Source organism: Lagenorhynchus albirostris, chromosome 6 (genome assembly GCF_949774975.1).
Source record: "Lagenorhynchus albirostris chromosome 6, mLagAlb1.1, whole genome shotgun sequence".
Taxonomy (NCBI): domain Eukaryota; kingdom Metazoa; phylum Chordata; class Mammalia; order Artiodactyla; family Delphinidae; genus Lagenorhynchus; species Lagenorhynchus albirostris.
In genome coordinates, this window is record NC_083100.1 from 66,577,280 (window position 1) to 66,600,169 (window position 22,890).

Genomic DNA, 22,890 nt, shown 5'->3' on the forward strand with positions numbered 1-22,890 from the left:
AGAGAAATCAGTCATCTGTAAAGATTACTGAAAGATTTCTACATGTTTAAACTAATTTCATTTTAAAACTTAGGAACCAGGAGACTCCAATTAAATAAGTATAATTATTTCTTTATGGCAAAGTGTTGCCTCATACATGATAAGGTACTTCGATGACACTGAGGTTGAGGAAGGTTAAATGACAAACAGTAACAGACTCAATACTAATCTAGATCTCTGATACCAATTGCTGCATGGTTTTCATTCCATTGTCAGTTAAGAAACCAAAATCAGTGCAACTAAATGCTCAAATACAAAAGTAACCTTTCTTCTCCCTTAAGAAAGCAACCACGTTCCACAGAAATTTTTAAAGAAAGTTTTCTCATGCTGTCTCATTTTCATTTAGCAATGGGGAAGAACCTTATCCATTTAATTCATGACAGGTGATGAGACACAGGTGGATTACACATCCCTGGGTATTTAAGGTTTGCAGTTAAGCACAAACTCTTTCCACACTGAAAAGTATAAAAGCTGTGATTATTCCACAGCAGCCTAGAGTTTGGAGTGACTATGTCACCATTGAAATGACATAAAATGGCTGAAACTATTAATTCTACTTTGTGCTGTCTACCATGAATTTAGAAGGCACAAAATAGATGATTGATTGATTTTTAAGTAAAACAGAATAACTGTTCCCAAACCTTCTGATTTATATACCGGTTGATGGAGTATAAAAAAAGAGCCTTGTCCCACCACAAATCAGAAGTTCATTTTCAGAACTAGTAGCAAAAATGGCACAATTTTTTGACAAGTCTGATAATTTATAACTTATCTAGAATATACCTTCATAATAGCAGGAAATATAATAACAATGTCATATTATGAGTATGAATTCTATGAAAAGACACAGGTATTAAAATATGTTTTGTTACTGGAACAGACCAGGGAACCAGTAACTCAGATATACACTCAAAAAACATATAATAACTTATATCATTTTTCTTATGTTACTATAAGATCTAGAGTTTCTGCTTCTCTGGAAGGTCAGTATATCCATGCAATCAACTGCCAAGAATTAGAAGGCCATTTAGGGATAAACTACCATGGAGACTAGAATAAGGGCAGAGACGGGTGGGTGGTTGCAGATAGGGAAAATGTCACAGATGACTTGGATGATTATTTTGATGCCAAGGTTGTAGATCATTCTACAAGATGACTGGTGTACTCATTGTATTTTTGTTATTTTTTCTATTTTCTATCTTGATTTTTATAATGAGATTCTTGGCACAGTGCAAAATAATATAACTGTTAACTTATGTTTCAAAATTTATGTAGCTGATTTCCTGTATTTTTGACAGCTCTGTCACATTTCCAGCAGATAGAATGTTTTCCCTTCCCTGGGAAATTGAACATGTCCACTCCACATGTCTGCCTTACCTCCATTCCTCTCCCAGCCAGGTGGTAGGCATGAATGAAGGTGCCCCTGTACTCTGCAATTCCCAGCCCATTCCTGAACCTCCACAGTCAGTTGTAGTTCCAGCAAGTTAAGACCTTATTTAAAGAAGAGTGTCTTGAATTGTGAGGATGCTTGAAACCACAACAGAGGAAATGGCTGGAGGAACTGAAGATAATTAGATTATGATAGTTGACACTAGTACAGTGCTTGCTAATTCCAGAAAATAGTCTAAACATTTAATGTAAATTAATTCATTTATTCCTTACAATAACCTGGGAGGTCAGTTTTCATGTTATCCCCATTTTATAGATGAAGACTGAAGCACCGAGAGGTTACATTTTTAAAGTCATGCAGCTCATCAGTGGCAGAGCCAGGGTTTAGAACAGAAGAAGTCTAGCTCCATAGTCCATGCTTTTACCACACTACACCGAATGGAAGATTCAGGAAAAAGATGAAAATTGTCTTGGAATACTTAAAGAGCAGCAGACTGGGAAAGGAAGTAAATATATTCTGCATTGCTTCAGAAGATACCTCAGAAGGATCCAAGGTGAAAAGCTAAACGGAAACAGTTTTGACTTCTCTGTCCCTGCTGACAGTCAGACCTTGTCTGGACAACCAGTGGTCAATGATGCTGATAATCAGAACAGTGGCTGGGTTAGGCAAAACTTCTTTTCCTATCCTGAGATTTTATGAGTCAGGGATATACCACTGCATTGTCACCAGGATTTCTTTCTTTGGAAAGTTAGTAAGATGTGATAAAAGGAGGAATGAGAGAAATAATGGGTCCTTGAGTAATTTTATTGACAAGAATTCTTGGCATTACTCTTTACCAAACATATACTATACTTTGGTGCAAAGGTATCAGAACAGACTTTTGAAGGACATATAAAGTTGGCGTATTGAAAATTAGATTGAATGATGCTTCTAAGTTAAAATTTGTAGTGCAGCATGAAAAGCACTACTTAAAGTTTATACTTAAAAAAATTACTAGAAGAAACACTAAATGACATCTTGGTTGATTTTCTTAATCCCTCTCGTTCATTTGGTTTCCTATCTCTCATGCATTTTTTAAAAATTGTAGGATATTCTTATGCAAGAAGCTAAACGTAATTAAATGTGCAGGATGAAAAGATGGCACAGGCACTTCCGGTACCCCCAGGACCTGAAAGCTTCCGCCTTTTTACTAGAGAATCTCTTGCTGCTATCGAAAAACGTGCTGCAGAAGAGAAAGCCAAGAAACCCAAGAGAGAACAAAACAACGATGACGAGAACAAACCAAAGCCAAACAGTGACTTGGAAGCTGGAAAGAACCTTCCATTTATTTACGGAGACATCCCTCCAGGGATGGTGTCAGAGCCACTGGAGGACCTGGACCCGTACTATATCAATAAGAAAGTGAGTGTTGATTTTATCCTTCCAATAAGTCTTTAATTTAACTCAACTTTAATATACTTTGCTGGGGCTCATATATATACCACACCATAATTTTTCTACTGTTAAAGGTTTTATACTTTTTATTTCCACTTATTTTTAAGCACAATATAATAAGCAGAAACATTTATAAGAAATGAAGTCAAGATCTGGCCACAGTGAAGAGATATAAAGAGATGAACAATTTGTACAATTTCATAGTAATTGATACTGTCAAAATTAAAACTGACATCAACAAAGCAAAATATCTGTTATTGCCGACATATTTAAGCACACAGTAGACAACAGAACAGTAACTATGTGAAAGAAGAGTTATGGGGTACATATAACTATTTTTTAGTTCTTATTTGGCTTGAGGTTTCTTCACAATAGATTTGTGTTCTAGAGAGCAATAAATAAGCTTTTACTTAGCATCCTCCTATAGGAAGATATACAGTGAGAAGCATGTTCACCCAAGGATATATGTTTTTGGTCCACTAACCTGGAATATGATTGGGAGCTTCTCTTAACCTTAATTTGTCACAGGCTAGATTCTATAACACTTACATATTGTTAAAAAATCACTTCAAGAAAAAAATATCAAGAACAGAAGGCAATCCCCCCCAAAACCTCGTTTTTCCATCCGTATATGATTTAAATCAACAGCTATGACTGTGCCTTGCTAATACTATAATAATCACATAATTCTGTCAGAATTAGCTAGTTTTTGATGTTAAACCACTGTACAGTATTTTATAGGAAATATAAAAAACGGATGATAGATTTTATGCTTTCTAATTGGGTATTTTGACATCTTACAACCACAATTTATATTTCACGTTCACAAGCATAAAAACAGGCCCATGTAGAAACTAAAGATAAAATTAATATCACCATGAGCCACTCGCTTACAGATTAAAGGAGATATTGAGCACTTTTACTAGCCAAAGCCAGCCCTTTTATAAGGAATGGCGAAAGAAATTGCATTCTTTAAGCAGCATACAATTTATAAGATCAATGATGGTTAAAGGAACTGACAACCATTCAGACATGGAACTAGCCCTATTGCTCTAAAGGACTGCTTCTCAAACTTCCATGTACATACACATCACCAGAGGATCTTGTTAAAATACAGATTCTGATTCCATCGATCTGGGGTGGGGTCACGGATCCTGCGTTTCTAACAAGCCCTCGAGTGAGACTCATGCTGCTAGTACATGGGCCATGCTTCGAGTAGCGAGCTTTAAAACGTTTTATTTAAAGTTACAGAACAAAGTTAAATAAACAGGTCCTTTCTTCTTCCTTTTAAACTAGCTTCATGAAAGGTGGCAGATAATAAATATTCATATAGTTCTAAAAATAATTTATTCCAGTACTTTACCATAGAATTGATACAGAAAATTTTGAAATTTAGTTACTGTATTATAACACATGATGATGCTAGTGAGGCATTCCCCAAGAAACTAGAAGAAAATTCTCCTCTGAAAATTATTGATTCAAACTATATATTTGCAAAGATACCTTCAAGAGACAGGGGCATGACTGATACTCTGACATGATTAAAAGTATTTGCTACTTAAAGAAAGGAAGTGTCCTTAAGAAAGGGAACTGGTAAAATTAAGGTGGAAAAAGGAGAATAATAGAGACAAACATTAGCATTTTCCCAGGGAGACAGATCTTTAGTAGTAGCCCTGAAAGCATATTCCTCCCAGAAAGTCACTTCATTGTAAAGGGGCTACACTGTACTACCTAATCAAGATGTCATCAAACATATGTTTTATTTAACTAAGTCAGCTTATTTGGACTCCACCCTCAGCAAAGAATATCTTATAATTTGTCTTCCCACAGATCTGCTTAAAGAAAAGAATGTGCTGGTTGTGCTATGGCAATTATTTCAGCCCATGCGACAGTGATATAACTGGTTGTATATAAGTAGATTGGCATTCTGATTTTATATCAGGCTTTAAAGCTTGGTTAATGTGAGTCTGCTGCTGAGAAACAGAATTATTCTCTGTGTGCTGACAAAGTCAGTTTTTATTGCCTTCCCGTCTGACAGCAAGACTTGAACCCTGATTTATTCATAATGGCCATGACCCATCTTGAGAGACATCTAGACTGTTTACTGTTGTCTGCACAGCTTTCCTTTATGAAGTGTCCATAAAGATAAAGATTGAGGTGCTATTGAAGAAAAAGGTAGTTTGTGGTTCTTAGGATAGAAGGAGCTAATATAGGAAGTTAATGGAGAAGTTCTGGAATTTAAAATACGATATAGAGCTTGTTAATTATATGAAATAATGCAGGTGAAAGGCATTTTAAAATTGTAAAGCATTATGTAACTTTGCTTCCATCAGTTAATGATACAGTTTACATACCTAATTTAATCATATGAGCAACATCACAGTGTATTTTAATGGCATTCAAATTGAACAGATAAAACTTAAGAATAGTGACAGTAATAAAAATAGCTAACATTTGTTATGCTCATACTTTGTCAGGTACTGTTTGAGTGCTTTAACTGGTATAACTTATTTAATATTCAAAGAACCAGTGAGGCAGGTACTATGTTAACCTCATTTTATAGATGGGAAGGTGAGGCCCAGAGAGGTTAAGTAACTTGACCAAAGTCACATTCCATAAGTGGTGGATTAGGATTCGAACCCAGGCAGTCAGGCTCCAGAACCAGAGCTCTTAACCACTAAGCAAAACTACATATGGTGTTTATTAATATAAGAAAAGAAAGTTTTTTTAAAAATTGGTTTTATAATTTTGAATTCTCTGATGTATGCGGTTCTACTCAGAGAACTTATTCTTGCCTCAAGTAGTAAAAATTTTAGTGAACCTGTAAAATGTGCATTTACCTGGAAAAAAGAAGCAGGCAGCATTCCAGAGTAGACAATAACCAGTTAACATACTTCTGGATATAACATTCATCATCTTAGTAGCAATAAGTAGTACTATTTTTTTAAGTCACATCAATACTTATCATTTCTTAGAGGACTGATTTTGGAATTGACACTATTTCTCTCTCTTCTATTTACGTGTCATTCTGTCAATTTTCAGTTTAGATATATCTCTCAATAACATAAGAGCCCCAAATTTCAAATGCCTTTCTTGAAATTTTTTCACTATACAGGACATTAACGTTTTATTCTTAATTTCTCAGAACTCAGAGTTTTCTTTGTGTTAGGGGCTGTTCTCCAGAAATAAACTGGTATTGTGTTCTTAAGGTCTGCTTTTTCCAGAATCAGTAAATTCACCGAAGATGCCCTTGGCATGTCATTTTTAATCCCATTAGTACTACAAAGGCCAATCTTGTGGGAAGAGAAGAGGATTCCATGTTTTAAGGGACAGTTCATTCCTGTTCACTCTATTTTTGGAGATTTTTTCAAAATAAAATCCTCTCAATGTTACAAGTGGTTTTTTCAGGGATATTGTTTCAAAAAAGCATGAGTAAATGCACCTTAAACTATGGTAAACTTTACATGTTACTGCTGTCATTGAATGTTTAAATGGATCTAGATTGTTTGGCTATAATATTACATGATTTAACTCTGTGAATTCAAAAAATCCTTTAATGCATTTGTGCTTCAAGGGCACTCTTCCCAACGTCCACTGTCCCTTGTGGATAATCTCAGTGCTAGTAAAGAACAGTTTATTTGCCCTTGTCATAGAATTGTTCAAATTTATAGAGTACAGTTCATGGAAAATGGTTGGTGAGGTCCATGGTCTTGAATACAAAAGGCCAATGTGCAGAGAAGTTGTTTTCTCTACCCTTTATACTTACAATATAAATATTTTATATTTATAAAATATAAATATTATACTCACAATATATCTATTCAAACAGAGCATGTTGTCAGTGAACATGAATGTATGGGATATAGCCCTTACTTAAAGGATAAAAACATATTATTAAGTAACTGGTTATATAGAATAGATGTCTTAAAGGTAAATGGCATCTTAAAGATAAACCCACATTTATTTAAAACAAGTGTTTATTTGCAAACCAGGCTATTAAATACTGTGGAAAAAATGGAGAAAAAGTAGTGAACAGGCTCTTTATGTTCAATGATTTATAACAACTTCTAAGCTAGTCCTCAGTGGAATGAACTCTACATGTAAATTGCTACTTGACTCTAATTACAAGCAACATGCCAATGTGCGTATATTAATGTACTAAGACTTACTGGAAAAGGGAAACAATTAGGGAGTGATCAGAAGGCAGTGTGATTTATCTGGAAAGACATGGTGGAGGAGATGATCTTGATAGCTGAGGACATTCCCAGAGAGTAGGAATTTTCAATCCTTGGCTGCATATTAGAATCACGTGAGGAAATTTTTTAACATACCATTGTTTGTGCCCATCCTCCAGAAATTGATTCAATTGTTCTCGCGTGGATCCCATATACTGGCGATTTTAAAATCACCCCAGGAAATTCTAACATGTGGACAGGACTAAGAACCTTTGATATAATAGTAGGTCATTGTAGGTGGGACCTTATTGTCAGGTCTGTTATGGACCTGAAACAGGAGGAAGTTTGCATTACATGACCTTTCAGGTGCCTCCCTCCTCTAGGATTCTATGACACTCATTTTCAGAATCAGAGGGAGAAGTTGACAGTGAGTGGAACTGGCAAGTGAATTGAATTGGCTGGAACAGAGATGCTTTGGTGGGAAAAAAATAAAAGATGATCCTAGAGAGACCTACTAGGTAATCACTGGGTAGTACAGCTTAAATGGTAAATTGAAGATTATAGGTTTCAGGGAATGCCCTTTGAAATGATGTAGTTCAGCCTAACTCTTAATGCAGCTGTTCCTTCTCAGTATTACCAGCAGATCTATAGAATGAGCAAAAACAGTTTATTCAGCCTGTTTGAACATTTTAGAGTAGGACAACTACCAGAGGGAAAATAGCCTTCATAAACTTTGGAGTTAAAAGACTTGATGCAATTAAAATATTTATAAAAGATTATTTTAATAGCAGTATGTACAGAATAATCTGAAAAGTTACCAAAACTGGAGACAGATGGTAAGGCTTAGATAGACTTAGAGTCCATAAAGTTACCTTACATCTTGGTAAAAATTTTGTGTAGGATCATCAGTTTGTATCAGGAAGTTGATACCTGAGAGACAGATTAGATAATAGTATATCATATCTTTATTTGTAGCTATATGTTAATTTAAGGGAGAAACATCTAACATGTTTATAGTTATGATATACAAACTGGCTTAAACAAGTTCAAACAAATCAGGTAAAAAGTTTTTTTATGTGTATAAGCTCTTCAAATAAGCCACATGTCTAATCTAGTGATTTTTTTCTCATATTTTCTTTTTCAGACTTTTATAGTATTGAATAAAGGGAAGGCAATTTTCCGATTCAGTGCCACCTCTGCCTTGTATATTTTAACTCCGCTAAACCCTGTTAGGAAAATTGCTATTAAGATTTTGGTACATTCATATCCTTTTCATGTGAATTGTCTAAATGCTGTTTCTAGTAGTTGATTTTACAAAAAATGTCATTCTTTTTAAAATATATATATAAAATTTCTTTGGGATTAATGGTAACATTGTTGTTTAATCTGTTTTACTCATGATTTTCTGCTATTTATAACAAGATTATTGTAGAATGACTATTATGATTCTAGAAGTAAAAACGCTACCATGATAGTGAATGTGGAAATGAGACACATTGTGTAGTACGAATAACAGCAAATCTACTTCAAACTTTTTATTAACCTCAATTAGACCATATATAACCACGACTAAAGAAACATAGTCTATGGTGCTTAGTATTATTATCTATATTACCAAATGTTCAAACTTTTGTGCCTTAATTCGTTCTGTATTTTCATCTCCTGGACCTGTCCTCTCTCCCTTCCTGCCTCCCTCCTTCCTTCCTTCCTTTCTTCCCTCTTTCCTTCCTTTCTTCCCTCTTTCCTTCCTTTCTTCCCTCTTTCCTTCCTTTCTTCCCTCTTTCCTTCCTTTAGTAAATATTTTTTAAACTACTATGTGCCTATGTATCTGATTGATAATATATATTTAAAACTCATTGAACTTAAAACTACTTACAGTGATAGTCAAAATGTATATGTAAAATGACATAATAGGGGTGGATTTCAAGAAAATTCTCAACACATGATAATAAAATAGAAAGGTGATCTTCAGATGCAGTGTTCAAGAATGGCATCTTATACAGATTCAAAACAGGCTAACATTAAAAACTAAAAGAGAGACAACAGAGACAGGGTTAACCTAGAGACAGGGGAAATAGGACTGATAACCTTTTGAAATGCATTTGAATTCTCCCATTCTATGGTTTGATACTGTAAAGTATTTACGTTTTAAAATAAAAGATTTACCTCAAAATATGTAATCATAAACTTCCTTAGAGTGAAGTCTGGATTGAGATCCTAAGGGAAATTACCATATCTAATTCTTAGGAAGGTTTAAAAACAGTGTTTGTTTAGGTATGGTGTGGACTAGATACAGGAAGATAGCTAGGTGGTCAAAGTTCCCACACTCTCAAGTAAAAATAGAAAGTTAGAAAATAATACTAGCTCTTTAGCAAAAAATTGTCTCTCTCTTTATTCTTACGTTGTAAACGCTAAAGGAACAAGTTACATCACTATAAGACTGCTAGAGTTTCTAATTACAGTGGAATTCTCAAGCAGTGTAATCCTCAAATATATGGGGCTGTACATTCTCAAGTGTATTACATTGCACTCATTAACCTTTTTTCTGTCAGTAGAAATTGTAAATGATACCTGAAGTATAACTTTTAGACTTATACTATAAACTTACTAAAGAATGGTCATTTCCCCTGCAGTGCAGTTTCACACAACTCACTGAAATGCAAAATTCACATTTGCTTCAAATAGAGATCTCTTTCTATTGAATTCAGTTTTGTGAGAAAATGATGTAAAATAAAAAAGAATGGACCAAGAGTATATGACAGACTTTGAAGTTTCTTACTGTTTTTGCCATTGTTTTAAAAGAAATAAGTAAGGTTAATTTTACAGGTAACTTGTGTTGATTTTTTTTTTTTGTACTGGATCATTTTTAAGTGGCCATGACATTGTACTAGCATTTATTCCTTAACTATAATCTACTTTATTCAGCATGCTTATCATGTGCACTATTTTGACCAACTGTGTATTTATGACCCTGAGTAATCCTCCAGACTGGACAAAGAATGTAGAGTAAGTAGAAATAATTTCTTGGAATGAGAAATACACACTCAAATTCTCTAGCAATCTCCTTATAGTTATGGTCTGACTCATGGTTTCCACTTTTTTGAAGTCAGGCTAAACACTTTTAAGAAAAAGTTATTTCCATAATATGAAAAAAATAGAGGAAGTTCTTAGGGGACTTTTTCTCCTATGAGGTAGGTATTTCTTCTGACAAAGGACAGTATTTGTTTAAGAAAGGTTATTAATTGTATATACTAGGTGGTAAACTAAACAATCATTTAGCATAGAAGTTAAGACTGAATCACAGTTATGCACTTTAGATAAAATATAATTACCATTTGAATAATTTTATAAATAAAATTATTTTATCTAGTATATTACCATTATTGTTATATTCTGATAAAATAGATTTAGGTGTTTAGCTCTATATTACTATATTAGGCATTTCAGTTATATGTTTTATCATTGCATTTAGGAAAAACACATTTAGGTATTTAAGTTACTTTGATGTTTAGTTACATTTCGACACATAGTTTATTTAGACAGAGGATGTGTGCTAAAACACCACAGGTGTGTCCTGTAAAAAGGAAATATAGAACTACCATATGACCCAGCAATCCCACTACTGGGCATATACCCTGAGAAAACCATAATTCAAAAAGAGTCATGTACCACAATGTTCATTGCAGCTCTATTTACAATAGCCAGGACATGGAAGCAACCTCAGTGTCCATCGACAGATGAATGGATAAAGATGATGTGGCACATATATACAATGGAATATTACTCAGCCATAAAAAGAAACAAACTTGAGTTATTTGTAGTGAGGTGGATGGACCTAGAGTCTGTCATACTGAATGAAGTAACTCAGAAAGAGAAAAACAAATACCGTATGCTAACACATATACATGGAATCTAAAAAAAAAAACCAATGGTTCTGAGGAACCTAGGGGCAGAACAGGAATAAAGACGCAGACATAGAGAATGGACTTGAGGACACAGGGAGGGGGAAGGGTAAGCTGGGACGAAGTGAGAGAGTGGCATGGACATATATACACTACCAAATGTAAAATAGATAGCTAGTGGGAAGCAGCCACATAGCACAGGGAGATCAGCTCGGTGCTTTGTGACCACCTAGAGGGGTGGGATAGGGAGGGTGGGAGGGAGACGCAAGAGGGAGGAGATATGGGGATATATGTATATGTATAGCTGATTCACTTTGTTATAAAGCAGAAACTAACACACCATTGTAAAGCAATTATACTCCAATAAAGATATTTAAAAAGAAGAGAGACAGGTAAAGGGGACACTTAAATATTATTATTTGAATATGCAGTTTTCTCTTTTTAAAGTCATTTTTAGAGATGACTATATCCATTATGAAAAGTCTTAGCTTTACAAAAGCTTTTGACTTACACGGTTTAGTTGGGAAACTTTGCACAGGTTTCTGATCAATTATCTCTAGTCAGTTGACAGCAAGGCAGCAGGAAAACAAGCAAAATATTAGTGGTTACAGTCAAAAAACAAAACAAAACAAAGAAACAAACAAACAAAAAACCACACAAAAAAACAGAGTCCAATGCAAAGAGAAGTCAGTCCCGACATGAAAATAGAAGTCACTGATAGCAGAAACCACCCCTGTACAAAGAGGTAGCATACTCAGAAGGCCTGAGGACCATATTGCATAGTGAAGGTTGTTATGTAAGGCAAGGCACTTCTATGGACATCAAAATTACAGGGGAAAATAAAACACCTTGTAAAATGGACAGAATCAACAATATGATTAAGAGCCTAGTGGGGGTACAGCCAAGAAAAATCAAGATCCCCTTGATTCTCACTGACCTGTTCAATCTAGTTTGCTAATAGGTACATCTGAACACCCATTCTGTGCAAAGCTGTCTCAAATGTTAAGTTCTAAGACCTCTCTTCCTTGGATAGCTATCACACTCACCATACACTCCAAATGTCCCCACAAATTTTCTTCCTTTTCCAAAACAGGAATAGGAGCAGGGACTTTAATCTTGTTTCTAGTCTGCAGATAACTTAGAATTGCTTAAGCATAAACCACAGGGCACTAACCATTAATAGGATAAACAGAACATACATGGGAGCTGTCTCATGCCTTTTGCAATGCCAGGTAACTCTCCAAACAGAAATGTCATGGTGATTATATGTAATACACAAAGATCCAAACCAAAACACAAGTAACCATAAGCTTGGCATTGTAAATTATGTCTTCCTAATAAAGTCAGCTACTTCATAATAAGTAAAGATAGCAGTTATACTTACTCCTCATGAAATTAATTGAATTGTTTAAAAAAGAAAGACTTAGGAAAACTAGACGTGAAGATTTCTGCATACATTTTCCTTTGATTTCTTTGTTCCCTCAAAAGAGAGAAATTTCTACAGAAAAAAAATGCGAAAATAACTCTCCTAACTTTTTTCACATATAAAATACTAGTAGGCTAGAAAAGATAATGAATTTTAATGAAAGTAAATTAAATCTTTGTGGCTTGAGAGGAGTAATCTGAACAAACTTAGATTGTACTTTTAAAAAGAATCCACTGTTGAAAAACAAGTACTCTCTCCCAACTATTTTTGGAAGAAACAGAAATAACTTGTATTGTCAACACTCAAAGGAGAGAGGGCTAGAAATTCACTACCAAACAACAAATGGAAAAGTCTTTCACCATTTTGGAGGCTGAAACTTGAATTTGAGCATGTTTAAATGATTTGGCCCAACTGCATAGTAACTGATGAGAGGTTAGATTCAGGAATTTTGGTATCCCTGAAATTTGGTAATTTTGGTAATTGTGTAAACACACACACAGAAAATACTAATGCACTGAAAGTTTTTTAATGAATATGTATATATACATATATATATATATATTTGGTGAATATATGTGTGTGTGTGTGTATATATATATATATATAGAGAGAGAGAGAGAGAGAGAGAGAGAAAGAGAGAGAGAGAGAGAGAGAAAAGCAGATTTATAACTTTATGCCTGAATCTTAAGGATAAAAAGGGGAAGCAGGGCTTCCCTGGTGGCACAGTGGTTGAGAGTCTTCCTGCTGATGAAGGGGACACGGGTTTGTGCCCCGGTCCGCCGGGCCCGTGAGCCATGGCCGCTGAGCCTGCGTGTCCGGAGCCTGTGCTCCACAATGGGAGAGGCCACAACAGTGAGAGGCCCGCGTACCGCAAAAAAAAAAAAGGGGAAGTACATTTTCTAGATTAGACATGTAAAATATCCCCCCAAATTATTTTAATCATTAAGAAATCTGAGTGAAATATTTTATTATAAATAAACAAATCCAAGAAATGTTATCTCTAGAGCTATAATGTCCAATAAGCCACATGCAGCTATTGAAACTTGAAATTTGGCTAGTCTTAATTGTTGAAAGGATAACATTTTAGATGTATTGGTTTAAATAAAATATAATATGCAAACTAAGTTTACTCATTCCTTCTTACTTTTTTATTTGGTTACTAGAAATTTAAAAACTACATATGTAGCTTGTATTATATTTCATTTGGACAGTGCTGCTCTAGCACATCAAGCTTGATAAATATCCATAAAACACATGAAACTGTTATTCTAAAACCTAAATATTTCAACAAGATCAGATTCTTTGTGGAAGATATTATCTCTTCAGTTTAACCCTTTACTCAAGCTCATAAGATTAAACTAGCAGGTTTTTTTTGTAAGTGGAAATAAGGAACAAGGTCTTAGTGAAGTGAAAAACCACAAAAGGATAGGATTTGCTATATTTTAACAGTTCAAACGAAGCAGTTAATTTTTGTTTGGATGCTTTTCCTAGGTACACATTCACTGGAATCTATACCTTTGAGTCACTTATAAAAATCTTGGCAAGAGGGTTTTGCTTAGAAGATTTTACATTCCTTCGTGATCCATGGAACTGGCTGGATTTCAGTGTCATTGTGATGGCGTGAGTATTTTTGAAAACATGTTAAGCTCAAAGGAATGAAAATAGTTGCAGCATAAATAAGGTAGTTGTGACATATTTTTAAAGTAGAGTTTGCTTATAAGCCAAATTAACTATATGCCTCATATATTTTGAGAATACATATTAGAATATATATTGCAAGGTAAATATATCTGGTAAATGAGCAATAAATGGAATTACATTCATGCCATACAGCCTTCTACTTCATCAAAGTGAAGTTATTCATTGACTATAATTTAATACCACCAACTGTACTTCGATTAGTTTTGTAAACAAACTTGTTCATATTAGTGAAAACTGCATTGAAATAAAGCAGCAATATTTTATTCCGTAAAGGCAGCTGTTAGCACATGGCACCCTGAAGTCTATAGCATTTCCATAAAACTCAAGGGGCTCTATATGCCAAGCCAAACCACTTTTCATTCTTTATTTAGTATAAACTTTTCCAAAACTATCAGTAACTCTGATTTAATTCTACAGGTATGTAACAGAATTTGTAAGCCTAGGCAATGTTTCAGCCCTTCGAACTTTCAGAGTCTTGAGAGCTCTGAAAACTATTTCTGTAATCCCAGGTAAGAAGAAACTGGTGTAAGATGGTAGGCCCCTTATATCTCCAACTTTTCTTTTGTGTTATTGTGTTTGTGTGTGAACTCCCTATTACAGATATGTGACAGAGTTTGTGGACCTGGGCAATGTCTCAGCGTTGAGAACATTCAGAGTTCTCCGAGCACTGAAAACAATTTCAGTCATTCCAGGTGAGAGCTAGCTTAAACACCGAGGCTGACTTTAAATACACTGTAATAATACTGAGGTTGAAATTACACTTATAACATTAGCCTTGTTGCTTATTGTTTGTCATCTTCAAGAATGCCAAATGAAATTGCATGTTTATTTATAAAGTCAGCCTTTGAGTTTAACATAGAATTGCATGAGGTGTCTATAAAAAATACTGGTTTTGCTCTCTTTCTCACCCACTTTTTTTTGCATTTACGATGCAATGTTTTCTTTTTCTTACATTCTAAAAAAGCTTTGCTACCATGGCTTTACTAATTGATTTAGATTTTACCATTTACCGCGGATCTATTTTGAAAGTGGATCTCCTCTTATAAAGGAGCAAAGATTATTACTGAACAGCATGTACATGGCATGGGATTTTTATTATTTTAAAATTCTTTCCTCCTCTAAATCATTGCTACTTGGAAGCTAGTATTAAAAAATGGTTGGAGAGAAACAGCCTCATGAAACACAAAATCTGAAGTGTAAAACAACTGCAAGTTTGCCTTTACATGTTCGTGGCAGCACATAAAACCACACATTAAGAAAACCTCCTGCCTAGATATTTACACCTTTATTTTAAACCTCCAGAAAGCACACTGATCATAAATAAAATCTGCTCTTCATCCATTTCCCAAACCATCTGGCTGTCCATAAAGCTTTGGTGTCTAAAGAGACAAACAATTGTTTGTGGGGAAAGAGAATGTGTATGACTATTAAGAAGACATTGTGGCTTATGACACTCTTCCTCAGCTGACCTATCCTTCTCTCTCCTCAGGTTTAAAGACCATCGTGGGTGCCCTGATCCAGTCTGTGAAGAAGCTTTCTGACGTCATGATCTTGACTGTGTTCTGTCTGAGCGTGTTTGCTCTAATTGGTCTGCAGCTGTTCATGGGCAACCTGCGGAATAAATGTTTGCAATGGCCCCCAAGCAATTCTGCTTTTGAAACCAACATCACCTCCTTCTTTAATGGCACAAGGAATTCAAATGGGACATTTGTTAATGTAACAATGAGCACATTTAACTGGAAGGATTACATTGAAGAGGAAGGTAAGCAAGATTGCTCCATTGTTAATCTCAGTGTTGCTGAATGAGTTTTCAACTATAAATAGTTGAGGCTGTGGGCTTGAAGTCATCTTTGTAAATTGGTGTCCACTTTGGAAATAACTGAACTAAACAAATTCTCATTTGTTCCTAATGGCAATAGGACTGATATGAAATGAAACAGTTTATTCTTTATATTAACAGGTCACTTTTATGTTTTGGATGGACAAAAAGACCCTTTACTCTGTGGAAATGGCTCAGATGCAGGGTAAGGATAACTTTTTTCTAAAGATGTAGAACACTTTGGAAAAAAAGCAAATAGGAAAAATATGCCGGGGTAGCCTTACATGTGTATAATAAAGAGTGGTACTGCCTACCTAGGAAGTACCTTCTCTGTCTTAATTGCATTGGTATCAATTCTAAACTCACAGCCATTAAAATCATCCCTTTGGGTGAAGAACTGTCATCAAGAATTTGACAGTTAGGATGTACCTGAATTATTGCTCCAAGTGTGAAGGCCCAGCATCTGTCTTGTCTGTAAACCCATCAGAGCCATTTAAGAATTACAGGGAAGGAAACATAAGATGGGTACATTTTGATTGATGTGAGGATGTATTGATGGGATAAGTTTTGCTGTGGCTAGAAATGATCCAGACTGTAACATGGTCTTCAGGGTGCAAACCCAGTTGGGAAACTGCTTTGAGAGACTTAGGTATTCTTGAAATAGCATGAAATCCTGTGTGCAAGGAAGCCACGTGGCAGATGTATGTCAAAGGCATGTTTGAGTCTGCATCTGCATATTTTACAGTTTTTTTTCACATTCTACAATAAGAGATGCTGTAATGTCTTAGCTATCCTGCTAGTCTCTCATACTTAACATATTTTGCCAAGAGTATTATAAATTAATTTTAAATCAGGGTAGAGAGTGAATTTCTTAGAAGCCAAGGGACAGCAATAGTAAGTGACTCTTAGATCACAGAACTTACACAGAACATATTTTGAGTCATCCTAGAAAATGGGAAACTGGTGTGGTCATAAAGGTTTAAGAGGGTTACTGAAACCATATACCAGTCACAGAGATGGAATTTGGGGGAAATTTTTTTTCCTGATAGTTTTCTCAAACTTTGGTAGGAGAACATGGTGAATAAGAGCAAAGGTTCTACAGTTTATGTATACCTGGGTTCAAATCCAACCTCCACCATTTAAAATCTCTTTGACCTTGGAAAAGTGTCCAAAGCTCTCTGTATTTGAGTTTATTTATTTCTAAAATAAAGAGAGTAATATCATCTCTCCCTTGGGGCTATTATGGTGATTAATTACTTAATACATATAAAGCACTTGGACTAGCACCTGGTCCATCAAAAACATTTATTGCATGTTAGCTATTGTTTTTATTATTACGGTTAAAAACCTAGATGAAATTTTGGATAAGGTTGGTTAATGCATACTTATCCCTACTAAACCATACTAATCCCTTCCCTTTATTGAGTACCTGCTATGGGTCAGGTAATTTACATGGTAAAATTGACTGTCACTCTATTGTTAAATGCCAAATAAAATTCTAAAGAAATCTATGCAACTTCAATACTTCCTATAAGACTATAGTCATTAAGACAATATGGTATTGGGAAATAGTAGCTATAGATCAATGAAACAGAGCAGACAGCCAAAAAAATAGACCACAAAAAATGTTGTCAACTAGTTTTTGACAAAGAAGAAAATGCAATTCAATAGACACAGGAAAATTTTTTCAAAAAGTGGTGCTAAAACAATTGGTGATCCATATGCAATAAAATGAATCTAGATACAGCTTTACACCCTACACAAAAATTAACTCAAAACTAATCATAAACCTAAATGTAAAATACAAAATTATTAAAATTCTTTAAGAAAACATAGAATAAAAGCTACATGACTTTGGAATTTGTGATGAGTTTTTAAATGCAACCCCAATAGCACAGTCCATGAAAGAAATAATTGATAAGTTGGACTTTATTAAAATTAAAAGCTTCTGCTCTGCAAAGACACTGTAAAAGGAGTGAAAAGACAAGCCATAGAGTGGGAAAAAGTATTTGCAAAACACATATCTGATAAAGGACTTGTATCCAATATAAACAAAGCACCCTTAAAACTCAAAAAAAGGAAGCAAATAACCCAATTTAAAAATGGGCAAAACTCTGAACAGACACCTTACAAAAGAATATACACAGATAGCTAATATGGATATATAAAGATGTTCAACACCTTTTGTCACTAGGGAGTTGAAAGTAAAACAATAATGAGTTACTACTATATAGCTATTAGAATGACAGAAATTTTTTTTAAAAACTGAAAATACCAACTGCTGGTGAAGATGCAGAACAGGAATTCTCATTCATTCATTGCTGGTTGGAATGCAAAATAGTACGGCCACTTTAAAAGACAATTTGGCAGTTTCTTACAAAATAAACAGTCTTACCATACAACTCAGCAACTGCCCTACTAAATATTTAGCTAATTAATTTGAAAATTTATATCCACACAAAATCCTGATATGAATATTTATAGCAGCTGCATTCATAATCACAAGAAACTGGAAGCAATCAAGTTATCCCTCAAGAAGTGAGTAAACAAACTGTGGTATGCTCATACAATGAAATATTACTGAGTAATAAAAAGAAATGAGCTATCAAGCCATAAAAACATTGATGAACCTTAAATGCATATTAATAAGTGAAAAAAAGCCAATCTGAAAAAGCTACATTCTGTATAATTCCAATTACATGACATTCTGAAAAAGATACACAATAGAGATGATAAAAAGATCAATGTTTTCCAGGGGTTCAGGGTAGGGCCTTGACTGGTTGATGCATAGGGGATTTTGTAGGGTGGAGAAACTATTCTGTATGATTCTGAAATGGTGAACGTTAAGCATTTGTCAAATTCATAGAACTTTACAGTACAAAGACTGAACAGTATAAGCAAAAAAAAAAATCTTACGTGAGGTTTAGGGATCCCAGGTTGAAACACAGAATGTGACAAAGGTATCTAAATATATTTTAAAATATAAAATAACCTCACTGAAGGAGGGGAATAGGTGCTAATCTAAGAAACTTTAGAAATGAATGGAGCCTGTAAGACTAAGGCAAAAGGAACTGTACCCTATTTGATAAAGCTGTTTTCCATGATAATATGGATTAACAATACTGAAACAATTATACATGTATACTGGTACTGAACAATTAAGTATACAGATAGCAGATGACAGAAGCCAGGTTTCTCACTTTTGGAGTGAGGGTTTACAGATAAGCCAAGGGAGGAGGATCAATCCAGAATGATCCCATAGTAATGAAATAAAGTTGGAGAAATGAGTATGACCATATATTTAGCTTAATCTAGGCACATACAAAAATATATAAATATGGTATTAGAAAGCAAGATCTGGGTGCTGTGTTTATTACCAAGGCAGTGTCATTGTTTCTAGGCCCTCAGCTGGCAGAGTGAGGAGATATATGTGTATACACAAACACATACACACACTAATCGTAATTTCTAATGCTGTTCTTCAATAAAAGAGCAAAGGCTCCTTGGAGAAATGGCTGATTCTAGGACTGGGGCAGAAAATATAAAAGATGATCCTGGAGCATCTTGTAGTTCCAGAATGTAAGAAAGTGCTGAAAAACAAACAAAAACAAAACACACACCTCCATGGGTTGTGGCAAAGACATACAGGAGTCAAGTGAAAAAGCTCCCAATGGCCAAAACTGGAATAGTTTGAGCAAAAAATTACAATAATTATATTATAAATATAACTGTATTATAATTCAACGTATAAAATGAATATCCATGAGTATATACTTATATACATAACTGATTGAATAAATAAATAAATGAGAGATAATAGATAAATCTCATGCAGAAGAATTCCAAATAATTTCTGTACATACTCCACTCTTAAGAAGGTGGATCATAACTCCCTGCTCCTTATGTGTAGGCTGCACATAATGACTTTATTCCAAAGAGTGCAGTATGGAAAAAGAAGAAAAAACAAGAGTAGATTTACAGTGGAGAAACCTGACAAACACTATCTCACCTGACAAACACTATCTCAAGTCAGGTGATGAAAGTTAGCATCAACAGTGATGTCATACTGATAGCATGTACCCTTGATATGATGTAAGGATAAAAATATTTTACGTCTGTGGTCTTCCTCCCAAAAAATCCATAACCTCAATATCTAATCATGAGAAAAACATCAGACAAATCCCAATTGAAAGATATTCTTCAAAATACCTGACCAGTATTCCTCAAAAATGTCAAGGTAATCAGAAACAAGGAAAAGTCTGATAAACTATCACAGCCAAGAGGAGCCTAATGAGACATGATGACTAAATGTAATGTGCATCCTGGATGGGATCCTGGAACGTAAAAAGGATATTAGGGAAAAACGGAGAAAATATGACTAAATTATGGACTTTGGTTAATAATGATATATCAATTTTTTTTTTTTTTGGTAATACGTGGGCCTCTCACTGTTGTGGCCTCTCCCGTTGCGGAGCACAGGCTCCGGACGCGCAGGCTCAGCGGCCATGGCTCATGGGCCCAGCCGCTCTGCGGCATGTGGGATCTTCCCGGACCGGGGTACGAACCCGTGTCCCCTGCATCAGCAGGCAGACTCTCCACCACTGCGCCACCAGGGAAGCGCAATAATAATATAGCAATATTGATTGAAATGTACTATACCAACATAAGATGTTAATTATATGGGAAACTAGGCATGGGATAAATGGGAAGTCTCTGTACTCTCTTTGCAATTTTTCTGCACATCTATAATTATTCTAAAATGTAAGTTTTATTTTAGGAATTTTTATAGAAGTGACTAATGAAGTAACTCATTAAGTTGTTCCCTACCTTTTGGTTGTTTTCTGACTTTTCATTTTTAATCACTGATTCTTGCCACTTTGAAAAGAAAGGTGTCAGAGGCAAAAAAATGTGTGGTTGCTGCCTCTCTGCCATTCTAAATGTCTATAAATGATTCCTCACACCTAAGTTTTCTATTGATTTTCCTATTAAATTTCATCTGATAACAGTTTCACTGTGAACAATTATCTAAAGTGTTCTGGAAATGAAGGCAAGCAAATTCATCACAGACAGCAACTCTGGGTTTTGACAATTCCTATAAATTAATATGGATTGAAATAGCTATAATTGCTCTGCTGACCCCAGCTCCATTTCTCTCTCTTGCAGCCAGTGTCCGGAAGGATACATCTGTGTGAAGGCTGGTCGAAACCCCAACTATGGCTACACAAGCTTCGACACTTTTAGCTGGGCTTTCTTGTCTCTATTTCGACTCATGACTCAAGACTACTGGGAGAACCTTTACCAGCTGGTAAGTGTATTAGTCCCTTTGGGTTGCTATAACAAAATGCCATAACAGAAATACATTTCTCACAGTTCTGGAGGCTGGGGAGTCCAAGATCAAGACACCAGCATGATCGCATTCTGACAAGAGCCCTCTTCCTGGTTCATAAGCTGACATCTTCTTGCTGTGTCATCACCCAGAGGAAGGGGTTAGGGATTTCTCTGGAGTCCCTTTTTATTAGGCACTCTTTTTATTAGCCCATTCATGTGGGCTCCACTCTCATGACCTAAACACCTCCCAGAGGCCACACCTTCTAATAGCAACACAATGGGCATTAGGATTTCAACATACGAATTTGGGCGGGGGGTGGGGGACACACACATTCAGAGCACAGCAGAAAGGTTCAAACTAACATGCATGAAAGTTAAATTTATGAACATATATGAAATGACTAGTATAGATATTTGTTTATAATACTCTAGAATACAGAGAAGGGTACAGCATAAAGCAAGTGTGCCTAGGATCCCAATTGTTCATTCACTCAGTACATGTATATTGAGATTCTTTGATGACAAGCATTCTGCTAGGCGCTATGGAGGATGCAGAGAATGTTCATGACTTTGAGTTTATAATATAGTTGTGGATTTAACAAGAACATGTGAAAAGATTTTGAAATTCAATTATATAAAAATTTCAAATTAAACCTAAGGTTAATTGGAGCTAGAAGAGGAGGGAAGAAAGATGTTATCTCTAGATGATGTGGAGAGTAGTAACTCCATTGAAAGGAATTAAAAATAGTGTCCTTACTTGTAATATTGCCCCACATTATAGACTCTAAGAAAAGCATTTTAGTAGTGCTCAAATACATATCCAGTATATACTAATTTGAAATGTGTATGCTTACATCAAATGACACTACAATCAAGCCTCAAATAATTTAACTATTATTTGTGTCTCTCTGTGCGTGTGTGTGTGTGTGTGTGTGTGCATTTGAACACCAAATAAAATCTTGGTCAAAATACATTGAATGCTAAAAAGCATTTGTCTTCTGTCTAATGATGCTAATCCGATCTTTATTTGGGGACATTTTATAAAATATTGTTGAAATTTATCTTTTTTTTTTCCCTAGACGTTACGTGCTGCTGGAAAAACATACATGATATTTTTTGTCCTGGTGATTTTCTTGGGCTCTTTTTATTTGGTGAATTTGATCCTGGCTGTGGTAGCCATGGCCTATGAAGAACAGAATCAGGCCACCTTAGAAGAGGCAGAACAGAAAGAGGCTGAATTTCAGCAAATGCTCGAACAGATTAAAAAGCAACAGGAAGAAGCTCAGGTACTAAGTGATAATAAGCAAAGCTGCTTTATTATTATTATTATCATTGTTATTATTATTTAGTTTTAAGTAGGAATACTGTTGTACCATAGAGGTCAAACTGGAACTGGCTTTTCATTTGGCATACAGGCATTGTCATTAGAAAAGAGAAAGCTATTCAAACATAAAATTGTTTCCTAAGTTAGAGTCAGAGTAGCTTTTTAGATATTATAGATAAGGAAATTAGCTCAGGGTAGAAAACGTATTCAGAATAAGGTTAACTATGCAATTGTCACATGAAAACTCAGGGGAGATTTTGATTTTCAGTTTAATGTAGAAAATATACATAATGGATATTTCCAACTGTTCCTGTTTTACCCCTAATTACAACATTTGAAGTTTTATTCTATA

At 35.0% G+C, this 22,890-nt stretch overlaps 1 protein-coding gene across 1 annotated transcript in view; it reads left to right on the forward strand.

The window, feature by feature from the left end:
• Positions 1-2,551: 2,551 nt before the first annotated feature.
• Positions 2,552-22,890, forward strand: part of LOC132521796 (sodium channel protein type 3 subunit alpha-like) — a 72,330-nt gene continuing 51,991 nt past the window's right edge. The window contains exons 1-9 of the mRNA XM_060151470.1: positions 2,552-2,830; positions 8,183-8,301; positions 9,955-10,044; positions 13,858-13,986; positions 14,668-14,759; positions 15,557-15,829; positions 16,028-16,091; positions 21,050-21,191; positions 22,294-22,500. Of these exons, the coding sequence (XP_060007453.1) occupies positions 2,567-2,830; positions 8,183-8,301; positions 9,955-10,044; positions 13,858-13,986; positions 14,668-14,759; positions 15,557-15,829; positions 16,028-16,091; positions 21,050-21,191; positions 22,294-22,500 (1,380 nt within the window). The 5' untranslated portion in view covers positions 2,552-2,566. The remainder of the gene's footprint in view (positions 2,831-8,182; positions 8,302-9,954; positions 10,045-13,857; positions 13,987-14,667; positions 14,760-15,556; positions 15,830-16,027; positions 16,092-21,049; positions 21,192-22,293; positions 22,501-22,890) is intronic.